At 38.5% G+C, this 23640-nt stretch overlaps 1 protein-coding gene across 4 annotated transcripts in view; it reads left to right on the top strand.

Annotated features, from left to right (window-relative positions):
* The window catches only part of CACNA2D4 (calcium voltage-gated channel auxiliary subunit alpha2delta 4), a 2573275-nt gene that overhangs the window by 2399128 nt on the left and 150507 nt on the right, over positions 1 to 23640 (top strand). For all 4 annotated transcript variants that reach the window (XM_044087505.1, XM_044087506.1, XM_044087504.1 and 1 more), the window contains one exon: positions 15307 to 15422. In XM_044087505.1, coding sequence (XP_043943440.1) covers positions 15307 to 15422 — 116 coding nt within the window. The remainder of the gene's footprint in view (positions 1 to 15306; positions 15423 to 23640) is intronic.

Here is a 23640-nt window from a genome sequence, read left to right as displayed (position 1 = left end):
ACACACACATACACACACACACACACACACACACACATACACACATACACACACACACACACACACACACACACACACACACACACACACACACACACACACACATACACACACACACATACACACACACACACACACACACACACACATATATATATATATATATATATATCTGATCTCACTGAGTTGTATCTTTACTGAGCACCATCTTACATTGCTGTCCCTTCAATAAATCTGTCTGCTTTATACAAAATAATGCACAGCAAACACATTTTAGTAACCAGATTTTACAAACATGCTATACTACTGCTTTAAAATATATCACATGACAATTTCTTCCAGTATAGAGTTATAAAATTATTTATGCTTGTCAATCAGATGAATTAAATGAGTTATAGTAATGTATATGTTTGGGACATAGGTTTTTAACACATATTATTAATCTGCTATTCCTCTATCTGTGATGTGTCAGTGTGATATCTAGGTCAAAGGTGAGACCAGCTGCTTTCAGCTTCTCTGTGAGAATTCTGAGAGTTGAAGCTTTTGAAGTAGCTCATGGACACTGTGCATGAGACAGCCCACATCCCAGATTGTCTCTCTTAACATTTTGGCGGAAACTTATTAAAACTAGTGACAAACATTCATTTAGCAGTGTAAATGCATCTAAACATGACAAAACCTTCACAATGCATTCTACAGGTTATTACAGACTCTATGTAAGTGAAATCAAGCCCAGAATTATTAATAAGTAACAAAACTCAACATTTTTGTCCCAACTCAACTCCTATGTAAATCTTATCATTTACTGTGTCTATATGATCAAAAGTATTTCTATATATTAATAAAGAAAAGAAAAAGAGAGTAGAAAGTAAAAGGGTGTAAGGCAGAGATAAAAAAAATGTAAGAGAAAGCTATAAGAAGTATATACAATAGAATATTACTTACTGTTTATATTAATAGAGTTAAAAATAAAACATATTATTTACTATTATTTAGTTCTAATTATTATTAGTTAAAGCATGACAGATTATTTACAAAGAAGCATAAGCAGTGTAATCAAGAAAGTATAATTAGGTAGTGTCATTCCTGTATCTGTGATGTGTCAGTGTGATATCTAGGTCAAAGGTGAGACTAGCTGCTTTCAGCTTCTCTGTGAGAATTCTGAGAGTTGAAGCTTTTGAAGTAGCTCATGGACACTGTGCATGAGACAGCCCACATCCCAGATTGTCTCTCTTAACATTTTGGCGGGAAACTTATTAAAAACTAGTGACAAACATTCATTTAGCAGTGTAAATGCATCTAAACATGACAAAACCTTCACAATGCATTCTACAGGCTATTACAGACTCTATGTAAGTGAAATCAAGCCCAAAATTATTAATAAGTAACAAAACTCAACATTTTTGTCCCAACAGATTAATAATAAAATAAAATGATGAGAGAGAAAAAAAACATAGTACAAATCATTTGTTTTTTAGTCTCTTCTTCTTCTCTGAAGTCTTCCACGAAGTTTCAGTTGCCAGTCTCTTTAACGAAGAACTAGCCCATTCCATTTCTTCTATTTTTTTCCAAAATCTTATTTTTTTTGATAAACAGTAAAGCAGAGTCTAAGTCATCGAAAATTTTAGGACCATCAGGAAGGAAGATTTTAAGCTTGGCAGGAAACAGAAGGTATGTTTTAAACTGTGCTTTTTTAAGCTCCCTTATTAGTGGCAGAAAAACTTTTCTTTTAGCTAATACCATGGAAGAATAGTCATTGTCAAAACGCACAGTTGTTTCATTAATCTTAACAGGAGCTTTAGCCCAAGCAGATTTAAGAATCATCTCTTTATCAAAAGATGATAGAAATCTAACTATAACTGATCTAGGATAGTTTTTGTTAGAGTTAGTATTAGCTATAGATCTATGTGCTCTTCGATACCAAAAGAGAATGCTTCTGGTAAATCTAAAGTTTTAGGGAGCCATGTTGTTATAATGGAAGTAATATTGTTACCTTCAATATTTTCTGGCAGTCCAAAAATCCTAATGTTATTGTGCCTAGATCTATTTTCCAGGTCATCCAGCTTTGTTTGTAAATGTGTATTTTGTTTCAGCAGAAACTCAATGTTGATTTCCTCTTCTTGTATTCTATTTTCCATGTCATTCACAGCTTCTTCTATGCCTGTCATCTGGATCTTCTGTTGTTGCAGGTCCATATGTAACAAGTCTATTTGTTTTGTAGTTTTTCTATGAAAGTGTCTATTTTAGTATCCATTTTATCCATCTTAGCAGTAAGTTGCTGGACTATAATTATCAGAGACTGAAGTTCTTTCTTGATGCTGGAGTCTTTAGAATTTGTCTTACTGGAACTCATTTCAGACTGATAAACTGACAGGAAAATTTCCAAAGTAATTTCTGACAGGAATATTATTAAGATTTCCTTTCTTTTTTAGATATAGTTCAAGAACTATATAAAACAAACATATTTAGAAAGAAAATTACTTCAAAAATTAATTTTTTAAGTAATTAATTCCTGTCAATGTAATGAAATTGGTGGAGCTGAAGAAATCTGCTGCTATCCTGTGTTCATCCTTGGCCACGCCCCCTCAGCAATTGTCTTGAGAACATCCAACTCACCAGCACTGCCTATGCTCTATATGTAAGTTTATCTTAGAACTGTGTTTTCTCTTAGATATAGCTAGGAAATAGGAAGATTAGATTATTTTTTTTCTGTATTGATATCAGAACTTTTCTACTGTATTATTTTGAGCATTTCTCAGTGATCTCTGAACTCTTGAATAGCACTGTGTAGTAAGAAGTATTGTCTTGTGTTTTGATTATTTATTATTAAATATTTTCAAACCTTTCAACTGTGGCTGTTTTGTGTAGAGATAATTTAAGCTCTAGAGTGCATTGCATATATATAGTGATACTATACAAAGCCCCTCCAAATAAGCCTTGACTGTTCAGTTACACTTAACATTTGGATAATAATATTGCACAGTAATAATTGGACACCCTTTGTTAAGGGCCGTTTTAGTAGCTGATATTAGTGGGTGGTGGCAGCTGGTACTACCGTATAGTCAGGGCAGAAAGGGGGCACAGCTGGAGAATCTGTGCCAGCCTTCCCCAGGAGTGTCTGTGTGGTTGTATATAACTCTTATCTCAAAATGTGTGTGTGTCAGCTTGGGCAGGGACACAAAGCACTGGTTGGACAGAGAGGTTGCTGGAGATTTTAGCTTGCCCACTAGGCTGGGATCTGGACCCTATAGCTGTGCCAGTGGGGAGTCTTATTGGGGATCTGGAGGGAAAGGGAGAAACCAGCCCCAGACTGACTGTGATTTCTGTGTGCTCTTAAGGGAAATTGTACTTTACTGTGTGTGTATTTATTATCCTTTCCCTATATGGGCGCCCCTCACTGGTGTTAGTGGTGAGGATTGAGGCTCCTTGATTGCTGGGCCAGTGCACGTGTGTCACAGCTTTATCCAGATTTCTTGCTCTAAGAGGTTGAGAGGTATGGTTCTCATCTTCAGTAACACAACCCTCTTGTGCATATTGCTACTGAGTTCCATGGCATCAGTCCGTCTACTGCTCTCCTCTTCCAGCCATACCTCTCAACCTCTTAGCACAAGAAGTCTGGACACAGCCTAAAATAACTGGAGGATGAAGGCCCTAAAAACAGATTATAAGTATTGTTCTTATAAACTTAGAAAGTTGCTAGAATAACATGATGTGTGTTAGCATGCATTTGCTAAAGGATATTAAGTGTGAAACTCAAATGTATGTAATTATTAACTGCTTCAGTCCTAAGTGATTTGTCAGAAAAACACAAGTTTTATGAGCAACAGATCAAAAATATGACAAAAATCTGAACACTCTGCAAAAATCTGGACAGCTGAGAGGTGTGCTTCCAACATATAGCAGCAGGAATCTGGCTATCATGGGAAGTGGGAGCTGAGCAGCATTTTTGGAACTAGGAGCTGATCAGCACCACAGGAGCTTGAGGGGTGGGGAGGACAATAGGCTACCTGAAGTGTCAAATGTCAGAGAGTCCTAATATCTGCATCAAATAATCCTAACTGTAACTTATGCAAACATACTTTTAGCATTATGGTAAGCACATCATTTTTGTTTATGCTTGGTGGATAGTTTGGGTTGTATGCCACTCAGTGAAACAACAAAATTCTAACTGAAAATGCCTCCTTTTCACTTATAGCAACCTAATTAAATTACATTGCCTTACTGCCTACTTCCTGAGCCTGGTTGAAATAAATGTTGTATGTGATGCTGTATGTTAAGTGGCTGGGGAGGGAAGTTCTGATTGTCATTAAACAGTGCATAACAACTGTGAACAAAGCCACTGGAATGCCAAAAGTTATCTGTAGAAGTTATATCGTGCAGCAAAGAAACAGGTGAGTGTTGATGATGCCCCTGTATCAATTACGGAGACCTTACTTAGAGTAATTTGCTCTTCTTATTTTGGAAGGTGTATTTTCATAAGACTAAAGTGTGAGCAGTTCAAAGACAGACAGCAAAAATGGTGGTAAGTCTTGTACAGGAGATCCTTCTGTGTGTGTGTGTGTGTGTGTGTGTGTGTGTGTGTGTGTGTGTGTGTGTGTGTGTGTGTGTGTGTGCGTGCGTGCGTGCGTGTGTGTGTGTGTGTGTGTGTGTGTGTGTTTGTGATACACACACACACACACACACACACACTGGAACCTTCAGAACAATACTCACATAAAAGGAAATTATATGAAGCTAAAAGGATATTGGCTAAAGGGAGATGTGATATTATTTTTTCACAGAAATGAGGTGTAGACGTATAAGGCAAATGCTGTCTAAGATGGTGAAAACAGACAGACTAAAAAAATTAAAACAATGACAGAAAAATAAGCAAAACTTAAAAAAACTGGAGGACAGGATTGCTGTAGACTTTGCATCCCTCTTCATTTTTTGTGACTTTTCAGTTTTATGTGAATGAACACTGGACAAGTTTACTGTAACTATACCTTATAGATCATTTGTCATGCTGTTCTCTCCAGATTGCTTGTAATGCTAGATAACCTATTATACCTACTTGATTACAAGGCTGAAATACTTAATTTTAGAGTGGACATTGTATCCCAGGGAGGCAAGGTAAAAGAACATTTGAATAGTAAGGTATTAATCTGAAAAATGTTATGTAGCAAGTTAATCTGGTTTTAATGATAAAGTTTAAACTATTTTTGTTAAATGTATTATTAACTATACAGCTTTGTGTGCTTATTGCTTTAATATTCTTTCTCCCTCCTCTCTCTGTCTCACATATGCAGACACACACAGATGTACCCGCCAAAACTAATGGCTGTATGGAACAAGAAGAGGGGAGACAGGGTGGGAATATTTTTGTTGGATATTGCTTCCATTTTGGACTAGCTTTCATGTGTTTGCAGTCCCAAATTTACAGGGAATGCCTAAAAATAAAGCTTCTCTCATCAAACATGTTTTGTATTGCATATCTATTTACTGCTGTGTGATAACTGGCAACAGAAGATAGTTTGTAGATATAAAGTATCACCAGTATTTGATGAGGGAAGGAAGTACGAAAGCTGGAAAATTATATACAAATCTGGAAATATGTTCAAAACAGAAAAGAGAAGCTCTGACAGTCATCCTTTCATTTTCACACAAGCTAAGGACACTATCACTAAGGAATAGCAGTGATGGAATGTCATGTATAAGATGTATCAAGAAGTTAGTCAGAGCCCCAAAGGTTGTTAAGAAAAAAGATTATGGGACAAAACACCTTAGCTGTCAAGAGGGCTGGAGTCCGACAGACTCCTTAGTGGTGGTATGTGCCTTGCCTTCCAGGCTGTTAGGTATTCAGCAGCCTAAGACCTCATATTTCTACACAAATCAATGTTGTGAACACCAAATCCTGAGATCATAACCTGTCTTTTCACTGTGAAAGAAGTCATAGTGGAGAGACAGACTTTCACTCAACAACTACCCTTTCTCTGGAGCAAATGTCCTCTCCAGATCAAGTAATGTGACACACTACCTTCTTTCGTAGGATCATAGGAAGTTACTATGCTATTGGCCCTGAGGCCCTTATAAGCCTATCCAAGAGTTTAGCCCATGTTTAGACAAATCAGCACCCAAAGCCCCTGTCCAGCAGGGACACAGGTAGAATCTCAGGAGTGCATTTTCTGTTTCCCATCCAGTTTTCCAGGTTGCACTTAAAAAGGAATAATGAGGTACTCTGCTTGACGTAGAGACAGAATCTATTCCACAGATGGGGGGAGTCTCTGGGACACAAATCTGTCCCGCCAACAAGTCCTACTGATGTCACAAACCACATGCGGGTTACTTGAGTGGAACTTGACTTGTGGAGATGCAGCAGTCCCATCAAGGTGTGGTCTGAGATTGCTTTGTATGACAGACAGAGGTCACCTCTGAGGAGTCTGTATGAAACTGAGGAGAGGGACAGGGCTTTTAGCCTATCTGTGTAGGGTAGATGTTTGAGGCCTGGAATTCTCCTGGTGATGAACTTCTGCGGTCTCTCCAGCTGTTGCATGTGCTTTGCGAGGTACATGTCGAAGGAGGGCACTGTATTCCATACTTGGCCTTATAATGGAAGAATACAAGGATGTTATGACCTCTTTGTCCCTGGATGAGATACCCTTACTTATGAGGTGGACCATGTAGAAAGCTTTCCATATAACAGAAGTAACACGGTGATCAAAAGTCAGGTTGCTATCTACCTGGGTTCCCAAATCCCTCACGACTGACTCCGTGCTTAGGACATTGTTATTAATGAGATAATATGTGGGAACATCACCCTCCCCAAAGGGGATGATGGTGCACTTTTGCCATTCAGCTTAAGGCCATGTTTGTGGCACCAGTCATTTGTTTGGGTGAGACCCTCTTGGAGGACATCCACATCACTTGTGGAATTGATGACTGCACCCAGCTTGCAGTCATCTGTAAACTTGGTCAGCCATAGCCCACTGGTTTTGGCCTACACCTCAGAGAAGTATATCCCAAATAACAGAGGCCCCAAGATCAATCCCTAGGGTACGCCACTCATTACAGGTCTACTGCTTGAGGTGGCTTCTCCTATTTTGATTAGGTGGGTTCTGTCAGTGAGCCAGTTTGCTACCCATCTGGTAACATATGGATTGATGCCTAGTTGAGACAGTTTATCTATTATGCCAGAGTGGGGAATAATGTCGAAGGCTTTGGCCAGGTCATCCCCCCATCCATGGCTTTGGTGACTGTCTCAAAGAACTCAACCACATTTAACAGACATGACCTCCCCTTGACAAAGCCAAACTGTGTGGGGTCGAGTGTTTGGAGGTTGCCAATGTCCCTGTTAATGAGGTCCATGATAATCCGTTCCATGGCCTTGCAGATCAGGCTATTTAGGCTGATGGGTCTATAATTTCCTGGATTGGTGGACGCTCCACCTTTGTGTAAAGGGATAGCAGTGGCTGTCCTCCACTTGGCTGGGACAAAGCCAGTACTCAGGCTTTGGTTAAATAGGGTGAGTAATGATGCTGCAAGTTCATGCCTGAGTTCATGTAGGATGCAGCCTGGGATGTAAACTGTATTTTTTGTACACAATGAAATAAACGACTTAGCGCTTTCACCAGTACAACTGGCTTCTTCAGAGTCTGCGAAGAAGCCAGTTGTACTGGTGAAAGCGCTAAGTCGTTTATTTCATTGTGTATTAAAGGTGGTCAACTTCATCGTTCTTCTTGGAGCGTCCTCTGTGGTTCTAACTGTTGTTTTGTTACTTCATGTTTTGCGCCCCAAGTGGGTTTTTATGTGTTTGCTAAACTGTATTTTTTGCCTTTGAGAGGGCAGTGATGACCTGTTCCCTAGACATGGGGGGTAGGTACTGGGGATGTCCTGATTTACTGATGGGGGGGACAGAGGGATGAAGTTTTCACTGAATCTGTCAGCCAGTAGGTTGGCTATATCTACAGTATTTGTGTATGTTCTGTCCTTGACCACCAGTTCTGACCAGATCTAGGTGCTTCCTTTGAGATTGCAGACATATGTGAAGAAGGCCTTATGATTATCTCTAGTAGATGTGGCCAATTTGGACTCGAAGTTGGCTTTAGAGGAATTCACTAGTGCTCTTATTTGCTTGTTTAGGCTAAGGAGGGATTGCTTCCAATTGAGCACCTACTCTTTCTTGATCCTGGACAGCAATTTTTTTCCTTTTGTTATAGAGTTTATTTATTGCAGATGTCCACTAGACAGGTTTACTCTTCCTTGCGGAGCATGATTTTGTCCTGTTGGGTATTCTTGATACCTTGCATCTATATAAATGCTCGTATAGTACTTTGGTGTACATTTGGACATTGGTGCCAATTCCTACAGAGAGAGAGGCGACTGTGAAGCTGTTAATAGCATCCCTTAGGAGGTTCTAATCAGCTTTGGAGAAGTTTTTTTGTGTGACCCTAGCTAGAGGGGGATCAGGGGAGATGGTGACTTCAAATGTGACCGCTTTATAGTCAGATCTTACCAGAGAGGATGATACTGTAGGGGTGCTGCAGGGGTTACTCATGTTGGTTAATACCAAGTCCAAGATATTGTCACCTCTTGTGGGCGTATCGACTAGCTGTTCCAAGGCATTTGCATTGATAAATTCGAGGAATCTCTGGGCATTTGTGTCCTGCATGAGTAGGTTTTCCAAACTATGGTTGGGTAGTTAAAGTTGCCCAGGACCAGGGTAAAAGGTTGAATCTAGAGTCAAAGAGGTCCAGATAGCTGGAGTGGACATCTTGAGGCAAATTTGGGGGCCTGTAGCTAGCTATAATTTAAATAGGGGTCTTGTCAATGTTTAACTGCACTTGGAGTGTCTCTTGTGCATCATACTGTTTGACCAGCCTGGAGGTGTGTGTGTCTTTAATATATATTGAAACTCCACCTCCTTTGGCTTTGCTGCCCTCAGTTTGGGATCTGAATGTATGATAGGATGAGCAACGAGGCAAGGCTAGGGTGCTCTCCACATGTTTCTGTGAATGCACAAATGTCAGCATCTCCAGGGTTAAGAATGCTTGTGATGAGTGCAGTTTCATGTTTAGACTCCTAGCATTTAGCAGCATGACCTTTAATTTGCATTTTGTTGAAATTTTTATGTTGGTAGTATCGACCTCATGACTTTTTCCTAAAAATACGGCACTATGGGGGAGGCAAAGGCATTTGCCAGAAGCCTGAAGCCCAAGTGAGACAGATGCAGGCTATCTCTACCAAAGCATTATGTTCTGTCGGTCATATCTTCCCAGGCTGTCAGGTAGTGGAATCCACTGGAATGACACCAGAAACTAAGCCAATTGTTAAAGTCAGTCATTTTCTGTTTATATTGAGGCATCATTCTGGGTGACAGTAGAATGCTGCTTAAGGCTAGGGATATACCTGCCTGGGACACATATTCAGCGAGATCAATCATGTCTCTCTTCATATAGTCCAGGGAGGTACGTCTCAAGTTGTTAACACCAACATGGAGTATGACAGAGTCATAACAGTACCTGTTGTTGAGAGACTTGAGTATGTGTGTGATATGGCGGATTCTGGCACCTGACAAACAACTAACCATGACTTTCTCCTTATCCAGCCTGGTGAGAGGCACATCTGTGTGTCTCACAATGGAGTCTCCAATGACTAATATGTTGGGTTTATGGTTAGGCCTTAGTGGTTGTGAGACACAGGTGTGTGGACTGTACGTGGTATATGATATGGAGGATTGTTGAGTTCACATGTGTTTTTGCCTCTGAGTGTTTGGGTTTGTTTTTGTTGAGAACCTCCGCATATGTGGGTGTGTGTTGTGTAGTTGTGGGTGGTCTTTGAAGTGTAGTGATTGTGTTGACAACCTTCTCAGTGCCAGATATTCTGGCTTGTGAGGGAGAGAGCACAGACAGTTTCTTAATAAAATTGCATCTCTCACAAATTGTGTCCCAAGGTTGTAGTAATAGATGGCTGTCCGTGTACACAAGGCAGTTGCTACACTGTCTCAGGATACCCATATCAACCAGACCGGCAGGAGAAACTGTAGGAAATTGTACATCCGTATTTGTCAGAATTTGAGGGAGAGAGGCCAGGGAGAGCTAAGGGGTAGGCATAAAGCCCAAGTGCTTAAATCAAAACTAAGAGGCTTAGAATAACACTTAAAATTTAAACAGACTAAAAACAAGCAGTAATAAATGCATCATAAAGATGCAATTAAACACTTTAGAGAACAAGTAGCAGAAAAACCAAGATGAAGTAATAAGAGTAGGAGGAGGAGGGAATTACACAATTTGACAGGTATTCATATATTCATTCCAGGTATGGCTGACCTACTGATCCTTGAAAAAGGAGGTAAAGTCTAGGGGTGGATGCTGACAAGGCATAAATGGCCACATCATGGTCCAGTTATCTTGTACATTCTATGAAAACAGGAAGATGAGCAATAACATAACTGATAAACCAAGTTGTAGAGTATTCATGTTTGAGGATGGAAAAGTTGCAGTTCCAGAAGAGTAACAGCTGCAGAAAATCATGCAAATTGCCACAGTAAAACAGAAATCATTGCAGTAGATGTTCCTCTGTTACCTCATAAGATGTGCTTGAAAAGAGCTGTGGCTGTACTAGTCATGAAAATAACAAACCCGGCATATCTAAACATTCAGTCAGACTTTATTATAATTACAGTCCTCATAAAACAATCCACCTGAGAGTGAGATTGTGATATTAACACAAGGCATGACAGAAGCCAAAAAGCAACAGCTAATGCTAAAGCGTCATAGGCTATTAGGACAAGTCTCTGCTGAAAAACTGCAGAATCTGCAGTTTAGCTCAGGAAAAACAGATCCCAACTGCATATTTGTTTTGGAATGGATTACACTCAATTGTGAAACATGCATAAGGTATACAGCCTCAGCCTAATCCAGTTGTGGAATTGGTGCACCATTATAGTGAAAACATAACCACGAGATTAAATGAGTTAGATCCAGTTATATGGTACCGTCACACAATCGGTCACTTTTACCCATCTCCTTACCCATCTCCATGCAAGAAGCACTGTGGCTCTGAATAAGTCCTCTAAAGCTGTAAAAAAGCTATTGTGTCATTGTTAAGTGCTCATTGGTCACACGAGGACTGTTAAGTAGCAACAGACAGAAATCCAACAGTGAAGTCATAATTGTTGCCTGCAAATTTCAGCAATGAAACTAATACAACAAATGTATATTATCTGTGGAATAATGAGTCTCAGAAAAAATGTAACAGATGCTCATGGAAATTTTATTAAAGGTAAAACAAAGAGTTAACATTTTTATGACACTTTTCTAGATCTGTGTATTATGCCAAACAAGCCCATGTATCACTTGTATGGTTATAGTCCTCCTCAGCAGGTGTATCAACAAACCCACACTTTAAATCCTCCATCAGTGTTTATCGACAAACCACCTACATTTAAGGTTATTGTGATAATTTTTTGGGCTGGCCAACGTATCTCTCCATTACATGTCATACACAGATTATTTACTAAAGCATAATTCTCAAACATAATTTGCAGGACTTTATTTAAGCGGTCTAAAAATGAAAATATATGGCAAGACATAGAAGGTATGTTTTAATAAGGAGACTGCTTACAGAAAAATGTCCCGGAGTTATCAATGGATAAATTGGCATAGTTGTTTTTGTAAGATATGAAAAAAGTAAAAGTGCATGTATGTCATTCAAGACTCCGGAAAATAGTGATTGTTCTGGAAGGTAGTGCCCCAAGATGGACACCACTACAGACTTCATAATCAAAGCTAACATAACAGACAATAGGAGTGATTTAGTAGTATATAGTAATGATAATGAATATGATTCTGAGGAGGCGCCACATTTGTTGTCTGTCTCTTCTCTGACTCAACATGAATGCCATTCAATGAAGTCAAGTGGGTAAAGAAATAAGGCAACTGAAAACATGAAGTCCCACAAAGCAGAAATTGTTCCATATGCAGGAAAGGCAAAAAGGTAAATAACAAACCTGGTACAATGTGCAGCACACCAAACCAGAGGAATTTGCTGAAACCATAGATGGCTTGATTATCCTTGAAAATCTTTGCACTGGATCAATGGATGGTGGACAAGGCGACTCAGAAACAGAACAGCACATGCTTGAAGTAGAGACCAGCTTGTTACGTGATGCAAAATTAAATGAATTAAGGAAGTGAAAAATAAAAAAAAGAAACTCTAAGACATGGGTCAAAAGACTGCATCCATGAGGTGGGTATTTTGTTATTTATATTATTTTTTAATTCGTTAACTGGGAGGTCCAGCTAGGATGTCACATTTTCAGTGATGCTCAGCTATTGGCTAGAGACTGCAATGAACTAAGCATTTCAGAGCTACCTAATGTCCTCCCCCACATGTTCCTCTAACTCATTAAAATTGTTTTTGAGTGTTATTTGACAGAAACAGCGGATATTACACTCCATGTATATTTACTTAGCTCTTTCTGGAAACTGAATTATCTGATGACATCTGCATATGGCCTTCCAGTGAGGCAAAATGTGAGGGGATATTACAGAAAGTAAAGAATGCATCACTTTTAATCAATAGATACTTCCCTTTACTGGTACAAATAACATCAATGACTCGGTGCTTATAGGGAAGTATCATGAGTGAATCCAATTGTCATAGGGAAGTATCATGCATGAATCCAGTTGTTATAGAGAAGTATCATAAAGGAATCTGGTTGTCATAGGGAAGTACCATAAGTGAATCCGGTTATCATAGAGAAGTATCATAAGTAAATATGGTTGTCATAGGGAAGTATCATAAGTGAATCTGGTTGTCATAGGGAAGTGCCATAAGTGAATCCGGTTATCATAGGGAAGTATCATAAGTGAATATGGTTGTCATAGGGAAGTATCATAAGTGAATCCAGTTGTCATAGGGAAGTATCATAAGTGAATCTGGTCGTCATAGGAAAGTATCATAAGTGAATATGGTTGCCATAGGGAAGTATCATAAGGGAATCTGGTTGTCATAGGGAAGTATAAGTGAATCCGGTTGTCATAGGGAAGCATCATAAGTGAATCTGGTTGTCATAGGGAAGTATCATAAGGGAATTTGGTTATCATAGGGAAGTATCATAAGTGAATCTGGTTGTCACAGTGAAGTATCATAAGGGAATCTGGTTGTCATAAGGAAGTATCATAAGGGAATCCAGTTGTCACAGTGAAGTATCATAAGGGAATCTGGTTGTCATAAGGAAGTATCATAAGGGAATCCAGTTGTCATAGGGAAGTATCGTAAGGGAATCCGGTTGTCTTCTGTTGGCGTAATAAAGATGGCAAGGTGCAGCAGTCTTGCAGTTGATTTTATGTGGGTGGGGGCTCAAAAGACTTTCTCTACCTATTTATGGGGTTACATAATCATGTTTTAGTTCATTGGCATGGAACTTAGTTCCTCTGATACTTCATTAGATATACAACTGGAAAACTATATTAAAAACCTTTATTCTGTCCCTCTAAATCCTACTAAGACCATCCAGCATAACCTCTGCCACAACTACTACTGACAGAGAGGTTGTTTAGCTGAGCACAAGCATTGGCCAAATACTGTGGATTATCAGGAAAAGCACATGTTGTGCAATGTATGAAGCTTGCATATTGGCATTTAGCATAAATTGTGTCACTATAAAGAAAAAAGTGGTGCAGAAATTTGACAAGTGATTGTAACACTTCAGCACTTAGGGGAAGATGTCTCTTTAAAATTATATGTTTTTAGTGATGCATCAGCTGAAAATCTGCCTGACAGGGATTTACTATAGAAAGTTCATTGTGTTAATGCAAACTAAGGAAAACGTTCAATTATCTGTTGACACATAATAAAGAATCCAAAGAGTCATGAAGAGCACACTAGCAGGAGAAACTCTTTCTTTAAAGGGTGGAACTGATAATGCAGTATATCTTATAACTTTGTGTCAAACCTCTGTTTGAGTGATCTGTATGGGTACATGATCCCCATCATGTGTTATTCATAACTGTTGGTAGATCCTATTAGCTCCACTGTATTTTTTCGGAGAAGAGACTGCACTTTGAAATGAGCATGAAAGAACTAATTCAGTGTGAAAATATTCACAATTTTCTATGGTCATCAGTAAAGAAATCAGTTTGCAGGCTGCTTAACCAGGAAAACACATTTTAACACTACTTACCCCTGGGTAGTGATAACTGTCTTAAATTATTGTTGCAAATAGGAGATTAATTAAACTGTGAACATATTGTAAACAACCTCACATATCTTAATGTAAGAGTGTCTTATTCCTTTCAGGTTTTGTGTTTCATAATTAGCATACTTCTCTTTAGCTAAGGCTCTCTAATTATTTTTAACTAAATTTTTCTTTATATTTGTGTAAATAATTATTTTTGAATTATTGTGTTGGCTTAAATAGTATGACTTTGTAACTACGGTTCTCTCATTTATTTTTATCATAATTTTTTTCTCTTATATTTGTACATTATAAACTTTTGAATGTTACTGTGGAGCTTTTCTCCCGGGGCCACTACTGAAAATGAAAATATATCCAGTTGGGTCAGCCCGGTTAACAAGTGTAAAATAAAAAAATAAAATAAAAGCAGCTATTCAACCCTTTCTTCTACTGAAAGCACTAAACCTAGAAAAACTGACTTGGATTACAGTGGGGGTTAATATTTTGTGTACCTGGTCCTTTAACATGTTGTTTTCTTGTTTATCTGCCTCTCTGTTGAGTTAATGGCTCAGTGGAATATTAAGGGTGGACACCGATTGGATCGGGCCATGATTTTGCTGTAAACTCTTTCCAGTTTGGATAGTTTTCAGTGTTCGCACTCCTGAATTTATAGTGAAGGTGTAAACATAAACACTCCCTAATAAAAAAGTATGTTTGCAATGTATATTTATTTCCTGAGTTTTGTGTGTGTGTGTGTGTGTGTGTGTGTGTGTGTGTGTGTGTGTGTGTGTGTGTGTGTGTGTGTAATGGATGCTTTGCTGAAACTTATGGTATAGCACTTTGAACATTCAAAGAACATCTTGCCATTTAGAAATTATTACAGAAGGTTGCAAAATTATTTCAAACATGGTAAGTTACCCTAGATGTGATCTTCCAATTCCCATCATCATTTTTTTAATAATCAGTAGTGAGCACATTTTTATTTCTCAGGCAATGGTACACTTGCAATCTAAATTAGCCTTTGTGGTGGTGTTTGTGCATTACACAAGATGTATTACAACACCTTTCTTGTGTCATGACGTGTGTGCTGTGACAAAAAAACAAATGTGTGTGGTGGTATCTTACATATACTTTTCCTTGTCTTGCAGGCATTTCGTAGTTCAACAGATCCCCAGCAGCAATCTTCTCTTACTGGTCACTGAGTCTGTCTGTGATTGCAGCAGTATTTATCCTCCGGTTACCTTGGAGCCAAAGGAAGTCAAATATATCCTTTATGGGTACAAAAGCTTGTGGTAAAAAAAAAAGGGTGATACAAAAAATAAACAGTTTCAAGGTAAGCATATACATGACAGAAACTACCGGAAGAAATTATCCATGGAGATGCTCTGGGTGACATATCTGTCACTCTCCCAGATGGGTGAGCAGTCTTGCTCTACATAAGGGGTGGAGCCCTGTATAGTGCTGGCACCTAAGTGTAAGTGGGGAGTTCTGTGTTGCCAAGGTGCTTACCTTTCTGATGGGGCAATAAACATAGCTGTAGCCATCTGTGCTGTGTCCGGCTGTAAGTGAAATGAGTTGCATTCAAAGGAGTAGAATGAAAAGCTTCAGCATCATAAAAAGAACATGAAACCCAAAAGGAGGCCATAGCCAAAGGAATAACCTTAATTAAACTTCATTACACAAACACTTAGCACTTTCATTCAACATTTAGGGTAGACTTCTTCAGAGTAAAGAACTGGACTAAAAACACCATTAAAAGCTTCTATTTTAATGGTGTTTTTAGTCCAGTTTTTTACTTTTGAGTTTTGTGTTGTTTTGGATGTTTATATCTATTGGTTTATCTTCAGCATTGTTCTTCTAGCATTCTATTTCCAGTGAAACTGATACAAGCTGAGTATGCAAAGCTGTACACGCAGGAAGGTATGAATAGGTCTCAGTTATAAAATGACCCTGTACCCAGTCACTTCACTTTAAATTCACAGCTCTTCATGTGTAGTGTTCATAATGAGTGCAACATATAATTTTTTTATTCTGCTTTAAATTATAAATAAACAACGCTTTTCAGTACTACATCTTGCTCATCCAGAGTTAAATCACCTGTCTTTGTATTAGCTATCAGTCTGTATCTTCCTGTCAATCTGTCTATCTATGTCTATCTATCTCAATTCACCTGACTGTCTTTCCATCTGTCCTTACGCTGGAACAAAATAATGTGGTATGAATCTTTAGCATTATGTCAAAATAATAGTTTGACCTTTTGAAGTGCAATATTCCATTGAACAAAGAAAATGTTCATCTCCGTTGTTAAAGCTCTTAAGTCTGGGAGAGAAGAAAAACAATTATATCAGAAGCTATTGTTTGTTGCTCAGAGGGCTGTTAATGTTAAACTCTCTGAAAGAGGGGGGTTAAAAATTGCAGATGCACACTGAGACGCCCAGGATGAAAAAAGCACAATATTGTCACAAGGTATCCCAAAGAGAGTGTGTATTACAGAGCTGCATTAGGTACTAAGAGTTGAATTTTATAAATGGTTGCATTTTTACTCAGGGTTATAAAACAATGAGTGGTGACGTCCTTCAAAATGAGATATTGTATAAACTAATACATTTTTGTTTGTGTAAGCATGTAGGCTTTAAAATAAGAACACTGTGAATGTGAAGAAAAGCTTTCCTTTGGTAAATAAATGTTCAGTATGAGTTGAGGAGTCTGCGGCTGATGGCAGCTGTACAATATGTACTTATCTTTCCATGGAGATAAACTGACTACAGCTGCAGGCAATAAATCTCAAGAGCTCTGGAATTGTTTGCTGAGGGAATCAATTAAAAGGTACAAGGGCAAGTAGCTTAGTAAAAAAAAAGTTTGATATTATTAGAAGTGAATAAGAGATAGCAGCTTTCCTGGTACCTAAATATTTCATTGCATTTACTAAAACAGTGTACAATTTAATTTTAGTTAAAGATAGCCAGCACACTTTTTTCTTAAGGCTAAAAGTTAATGTTTCCTGAAAGCATACAAGCTGTTTTTCACATGATGGGAATAAAGATAAGAAAAGAACAGACAGCAATTAGTGTAAGTAGGAACACAGGCTGCAACATATGCTTTAGTATGGATAATTGTAATTTTAGGTTAAGTAATACATGTGCCTGGGAAGGGGAGAGGGCAGGAGTCAAGTGGGAAATTTTGATTCTTGCAATAGAACAGGGTATGTACCTAACCAGGCATATCCAATAATTGTTATTACCACAGAGGTTCCTCACTAAAATAATACAGGGCATAAGGAAAATGTCCTATGCAGACTTCCTCAAGGCCCTATCCCTGTATTCTGTCTCCTACAGGCTTTTGAGAGGAGATCTATGCCTGACATACAGGGCATTGTCAGATATCACTCTGCTGGACCTCCTGCATATCCACAAAACAAACAGCACCAGAATTACCCATTCTAAAGACTTAAACCTTGCCTGTGATATAAGTAGGACCTGCTGGAGAAACAGGTATGTATCCCAGAGACTACATCATCTGTGGAACAGGCTCCCCATCCACGTGAAGCAGAGTTCCTCTCTAACCAAATTCTAGTGCAATGTGTACAATTGGATGGGGAACTAAAACTTAATCCCTGGTTTGACATGGATGTCTCTAATGGACAGAGGCAACCTGTAAATGGTTCATCTCCCAGGCCCCTGTTTACACTTAAAAAGGGTATCAGAACTTCAGAGATTTGGGATGCATGGCTAAGCTAAAAAAGTCCTTGTGCTCAATAGCCTAGTAAACACCTATGAACCTATAAGGTGGTTTAAGATTATGTTATGTGAAGGGATATTTTAGAGCTATACAGTTAAAGCCCATGTACATAACACAAGCAGGAAGTTGTTGTCCAAAAGATCTCTTTTGATGATGAAGCTGGGAGAAAATTTCAGAAATAAGGAGAGAATGAGATTCTGAATGCAGATCCTTAAGGAGAATAACAACAGGCATAGAGAATCTGAGGTCCGAATGGGGATTGAAAGTCAGTAAGCAGAGGAGAGGAGTAGTGCTGAAACTGAATTTATCCTCAAGTCCTGGTGAGTACCTTTGCGAGCTGGACCCTGTTTTCACAAAATCTCACCAAGGCGACACTGACATATAGACTGTATTTATATAGCATATATTACGGACAGAAGAAGGTAAAAAATTAAAAGAGATAGCTGGGTGCACAAGACCCAGGATAAAAAAGTGCCCAATCCTAGTAGGCACACTAGTACCACGACTGGGAAAAATGACGGTGTAGAATTCTCAAAATACGGAAAATTTCCTACTACGGGGCCAGGCCAGGGCCATAGGGAGGATGACACCCCCCCCCACCCCACTGTAGAAAGAAGTAGCAGTCCCCAGAAATCACAAAAAACTGATAAGCCAAAGAAGAGCCATAAAGACAATAGAGTGGACTATTGAGAATAAGAAAGAAATTATGTATTGTTAGTATTATGCAAAAAGCCCAGAATTTCCAGACACAAGATATACAAAATGATTAAGAGAGAAATTAGAGGAAAGAAAAATACTTCCGCAAGAAAAACTGTTAGAAGCTTCAAATGAAAATTTGCATTCATTAATACAATAGATTGGGTTTGAACGATAGTGTTCCATTGAAAACAGTATATAGATCAAGAAACTTTGATCTGTTTGGAAAAAGAAGCCTCTGAGGAAGTGCAAAAATATAAACAACAAAACCTAGAGATATGTTGAAACACAGGTGCCCAGTAGGAAGGTAGCCGGAATAATGAAGCTGAACCACGACAAAGTAAAATCTTCTTTTTTAATATAAAATGGTGAGCACTTTCGCAATGGTAACCATTGCTTCATCAGACAAACAGCAACAGCACTTAAATACTTTAATGCATTACTAGAACAACCAATCCTACCACTCAAAGTTAATTCAGCACTCAGCAATCAATTAATTACTATGGTTACGTTTTGCCCTTAGTTAATTTCTGAAGTCAGAAAAACTCTATTTAAAAACCACATGCACAAAATGTAAAGACAAGGACATGTGGATAAATATAAATAAAATACATAAAAAGTCAATGAATAAATACATATAGTCATGTTCCCCATTTAGTAACTACTTATGTGCATAAATATAAACATAAAATATATATAAAATATATAAAGGTATAAGCAGTACACACTCAACAACTTAATGAATACATATATTATGCCTAATAAATGCACATGTTGTCCACCTAGTAAATACATATGCTATAATATATACATCTCAACAAATGCTTGTCCTTAATGATATCTGTGCTAAAAATGGGTCTATATTAGAACATCGAAGTTGTTCGAAACTTCGAATGTTCTAATATCAAACCCTGTTCAGCAAAAGCTGAAAACATCGAGCATACAAAACAGCAAATTTTTTCCTAGGGAAAAAATTTTCTATTCCAAAACACATACACACAACCCAAGCACACCAAACAAACAGCAATCCACACACATACACCTAAAATCTTACACCTAACCCTACACCAAACTATACACACACTACTAACTCTCCACTTACCTTAACCCAAGCCCTAACCCTAAGGTCCATCACTATCGTACACTCACCTCACCCGCGCCCGAACCCTAACTTACCTAGCCCACCTAACCCTCACATCCACACAATCGCACACTTACCTGACCCGCACACTAATCTTAACTCACCTAACCCTCACATCCACACAATCGCACACATACCTAAACTGCGCCCTAACCCTAACTCACCTAACCCACCCTAACCCTCACATCCACACAATCGCATGCATCTCTAACCTGCACCCTAACCCTAACTACCCTAACCCACACTCAATCGCACAATTACCTGAACGCGACCCATAACTTTCCACCATAGCGCTGAAAATACCAGAAACAACAGAAACGGACAACCAAATTCTTTCCCTAGGAAAAAATTTGGTTTTCTGTTGCTTCGATATTTTCAGCTTTCACTAAATATGGTTCGATATTAGAACATTCGAAGTTTTGAAACTTTGATGTTCTAATATACACCCTCTAAAAACTGCTCAATAAATACTGTCATATTGACCCAAAGCCCTGCATGTGTATATGTGGTCTTTTCTTGTTAAAATAGTATTATTATTTTTTTATTTTATTTTAATCATCTAGATTTTAGCACTGGCTTTAATGGAACACTATCATTCAAACCCAAACCTCTATGTGCTCCTAAATGCAAAATCCATTTTACTTCCATATTTTCAGTAGTATTGACTATGTTCCCTATTCTATTGCTGACATTCTGGATGTGTAAAACCTGAAGCAAAAATATTTGGTCATCCCTGTTATCCAGTGTATGCTTAGCCAAAGCACTATACAGTTGCCCTTTTCTAGTGCAGCAATGGTGATCCCTTATCCGTTCCCTAAGGTGACGGTTAGTTTTGCCAACATAGAAATAGAAACATGTTGTGCAGTGAGCTACATACACTACATTCTTAGTATTGCAATCAGCAGAATTCCTTAGCTCCCATAGGGTGCTTAAAAAACCTTGATTCATCTATATAAATGCACTGTGTACATTTTCCATATCTATGGGTACCATTCACTGTGCTATCCATCAGAGCAGGTGTGCTTGGATAGCAAAGCTACTGTTTCAGATGTTTCTTATTTCTAAATGCAAAATGTGGTTATCCACCCACTATGTTGGTAGTATCCTCATCTACTAACAACATATGCCTATTTTGTTGTATGATGGTTTCAAACCTTTTCACATCCCTTGTATATGGTAAAACCATTAGAATGCATGACAATACACTATTCCTAATACCTACCCTGTCACTACCTACTCTATCAGAGTAGTTGGGCTTAGCTTTACCTTTTCTTTCTTTGTGTACATTATGGTACACCTTATCAATTTCATGTTCACTATACCCCCTATTAATGAAACCTGTTCTTAGCTTAGTTAACTCAATTCCATACAGTTCCTCTTGACGGCATAGACGAGATGTTCTCATTGCCTGACCTCTGATTATGTTAGGAAAAATCCGAGGGTTATGCATACTGTTTCTGTGTAGAAAAGATGCTCTGTAACATTGTTTCCTATGTAATTTCCTAGACCATTGGTCATTTTCTGTATATGGTAACGTCCAGGAAGTCTAAACTCATCTCAGAACAGTTCATCGTAAATTTTAAAAAGTCACTAGTAGTATTTAGGTATGCATACAGGGATTTAAGTTATTCACCATCACCTTTCAAAAAAATAAAAAGATCATCTACAAAACACCTATAAAAGGCTATTTGGGGATTACCTAATAGATGTTCATATTCCCAGTTAACCATAACCAGGTTTGCATATGTGCTGGCACAACTTGTGCCCATGGCAACCCCTGACAACTGCTTATAGCATATGCCATTGAACATAACTATGTTGTGCTCTAGTACCAATTCTAGTAACATACAGAGAAAGTCTTAGTATTAGAGAACTTTCCCTGCTTGTCAACACTGATTTCACCATGCTTATCCCCTGTCATTGGGTATAATTGTAAATAAAGACACTACATCTAGTGTGGCCAGCATCCCCGTATCTGCTGTTCCCTTTTGCTTCACTGCCCCATAAAGGTCCACTAAAAACTGTTCTATGCCTTTCAAGACATATACAAATTCATTGAGTGCTGTCTTCAATTCCTTATCCAGGTATATAGAGATGGGTTCTGTTAGCCATCCTGCCCCTGCTAGTATAGGTCTAAATTTCAGGTTATATGGGTCTTTGTGTCTCTTGGGGAGGCCATGGATTTGAGGTATGAGTGGATTTTCAACAGTGAAATAAATAAAAAGTTCTTTACTTAATAGTTCCATATACATGCATTCATATAAGGTACCAGCAATCTGTTCACTCATTTCAAACACAATTGTTGTTGGTACTTCAGCATATACATTTGGATCCAATAATATTTCTTGCATAGCTGTATTATAAAAGTCAGCATTCAGTATCACCACTGGTCCCCCTTTGTCAGCGGGTCTTATAACTATGCTGATATTAGTCTACAAGTCACACAATGCTTTGTGCTCACTCTTTGTCAAATTATACTTTCCTTCTTCTAAAAAAATATTGTTTCCTGTGCTATAAATGGCATTTTCACAAGCTTTTAAGAAGGTTTCTATATTATGCGGCAATATTGGTACATACAGACTGTTTTTCTTAAACTGGACATCCCCTGCCTCATTGCCATTTCCAAATTGTAGTTTCAATGTTACATTTCTAGTAACCATACGTAGGCATAACAGAAATTCACTAATGTCCATTTAGTCGAAGGTATAAAATTTAAACATCTGTTTAATAAAGGAGTCTCAGCTGCAGACAGTTCATATTTGGAAATATTCCATATTATCTCTCCTGCCCATACCCCCACATTTTCTTCAAAGTGTGAGTTTGTAACTGACCCAGTGCCTCTTTCCATCTCTGGCCCCAGTAAATGTCCTGTTCCACAGATTTTCTCCTCCCTGCTCGAAATGGTAGGGGTAGAATGGGAAAAACCTGTTGTTGTCCTCCTTCCATATTAATCTTCCTTCTTACCATGGCTGTAGTTATGGAGGCAGTTGTTGCCAAAGATGATGGCACTTCCATCAGTGTAGAATAAACGTAATATACCTCATTTGGTGAAAGGGCACTCCTTCCTGGTTGTTGATTCATTGTTTCCTCTTCCTCCCTGAGTACATTGGTCGTCTCTTCAGACTGTACCCGATGCTCCACCCTCGGTCTCAGATGCCGCCCTCTCCTCTGCTGGTAGGCTGTTGGTGGTACCTCTGACTGCTCATTGGTTTCTCTCATAAATTGCAAATTGTGGTTGGTAGTGGACTGCTCTGCAGACTGTGCAGGTTTCGGCCAAGTAAAGACATGCTGGTTAGTGAAATCTGTTAAATCCCTACACAGTTTCTTTTTCTTTTGCTCAAGCAGTCTGGTTTCATAGCGGAGTATCTTATCAATTAGTTCATGCATGGAAACTTCAGTAGCTGCTTCCCCATAAAGCACAGACAGTTCGTGTTGTTGTTGACGTATCTTTTCATTAAGCTCTTGTTCCACCGGCTTGAAAAAGTCCTGCAAGAATTGTAAATATGCTTTACTGGTGTTAAGATTAATTTGTTGCCACTGGGCTAACAAAGTGGGGTTTCCATATGTGGGCATATTAAGTACTCTGAGTCCCCTTGGTATAACATTTAGGTTTAAGCAGGCTTCAAAATGGAACCGTTGGCTCTGGAGCCGCTTAAACCTACACAAATCATTCTCCACATTTCTTTTTAAATTGCGTATCTCCGCTTCATTGACGTTGTTAGTATTAACAGTCTCAGAGTTCATATTAAGAGCACCTGTTTGTAGCAGTGGATTATCTTGATTAGTCAGCAAATTCAGACATCTCCTTTCCACATCTACACCAACTGTTGCATCCTCTGCAATGTTCACAGTACCTTCCGCCATCATTAAATACACAAGCAGCAAACAAATAAATCCAAACCAGCCC

This window comes from Protopterus annectens, chromosome 11.part0 (assembly GCF_019279795.1).
Source record: "Protopterus annectens isolate FY-2018-M chromosome 11.part0, PAN1.0, whole genome shotgun sequence".
In the NCBI taxonomy this organism is placed as follows: Eukaryota; Metazoa; Chordata; order Ceratodontiformes; family Protopteridae; genus Protopterus; species Protopterus annectens.
Note: the sequence above shows the minus strand (reverse complement) of the source record. Positions and strands in the feature narration are given on the sequence as shown.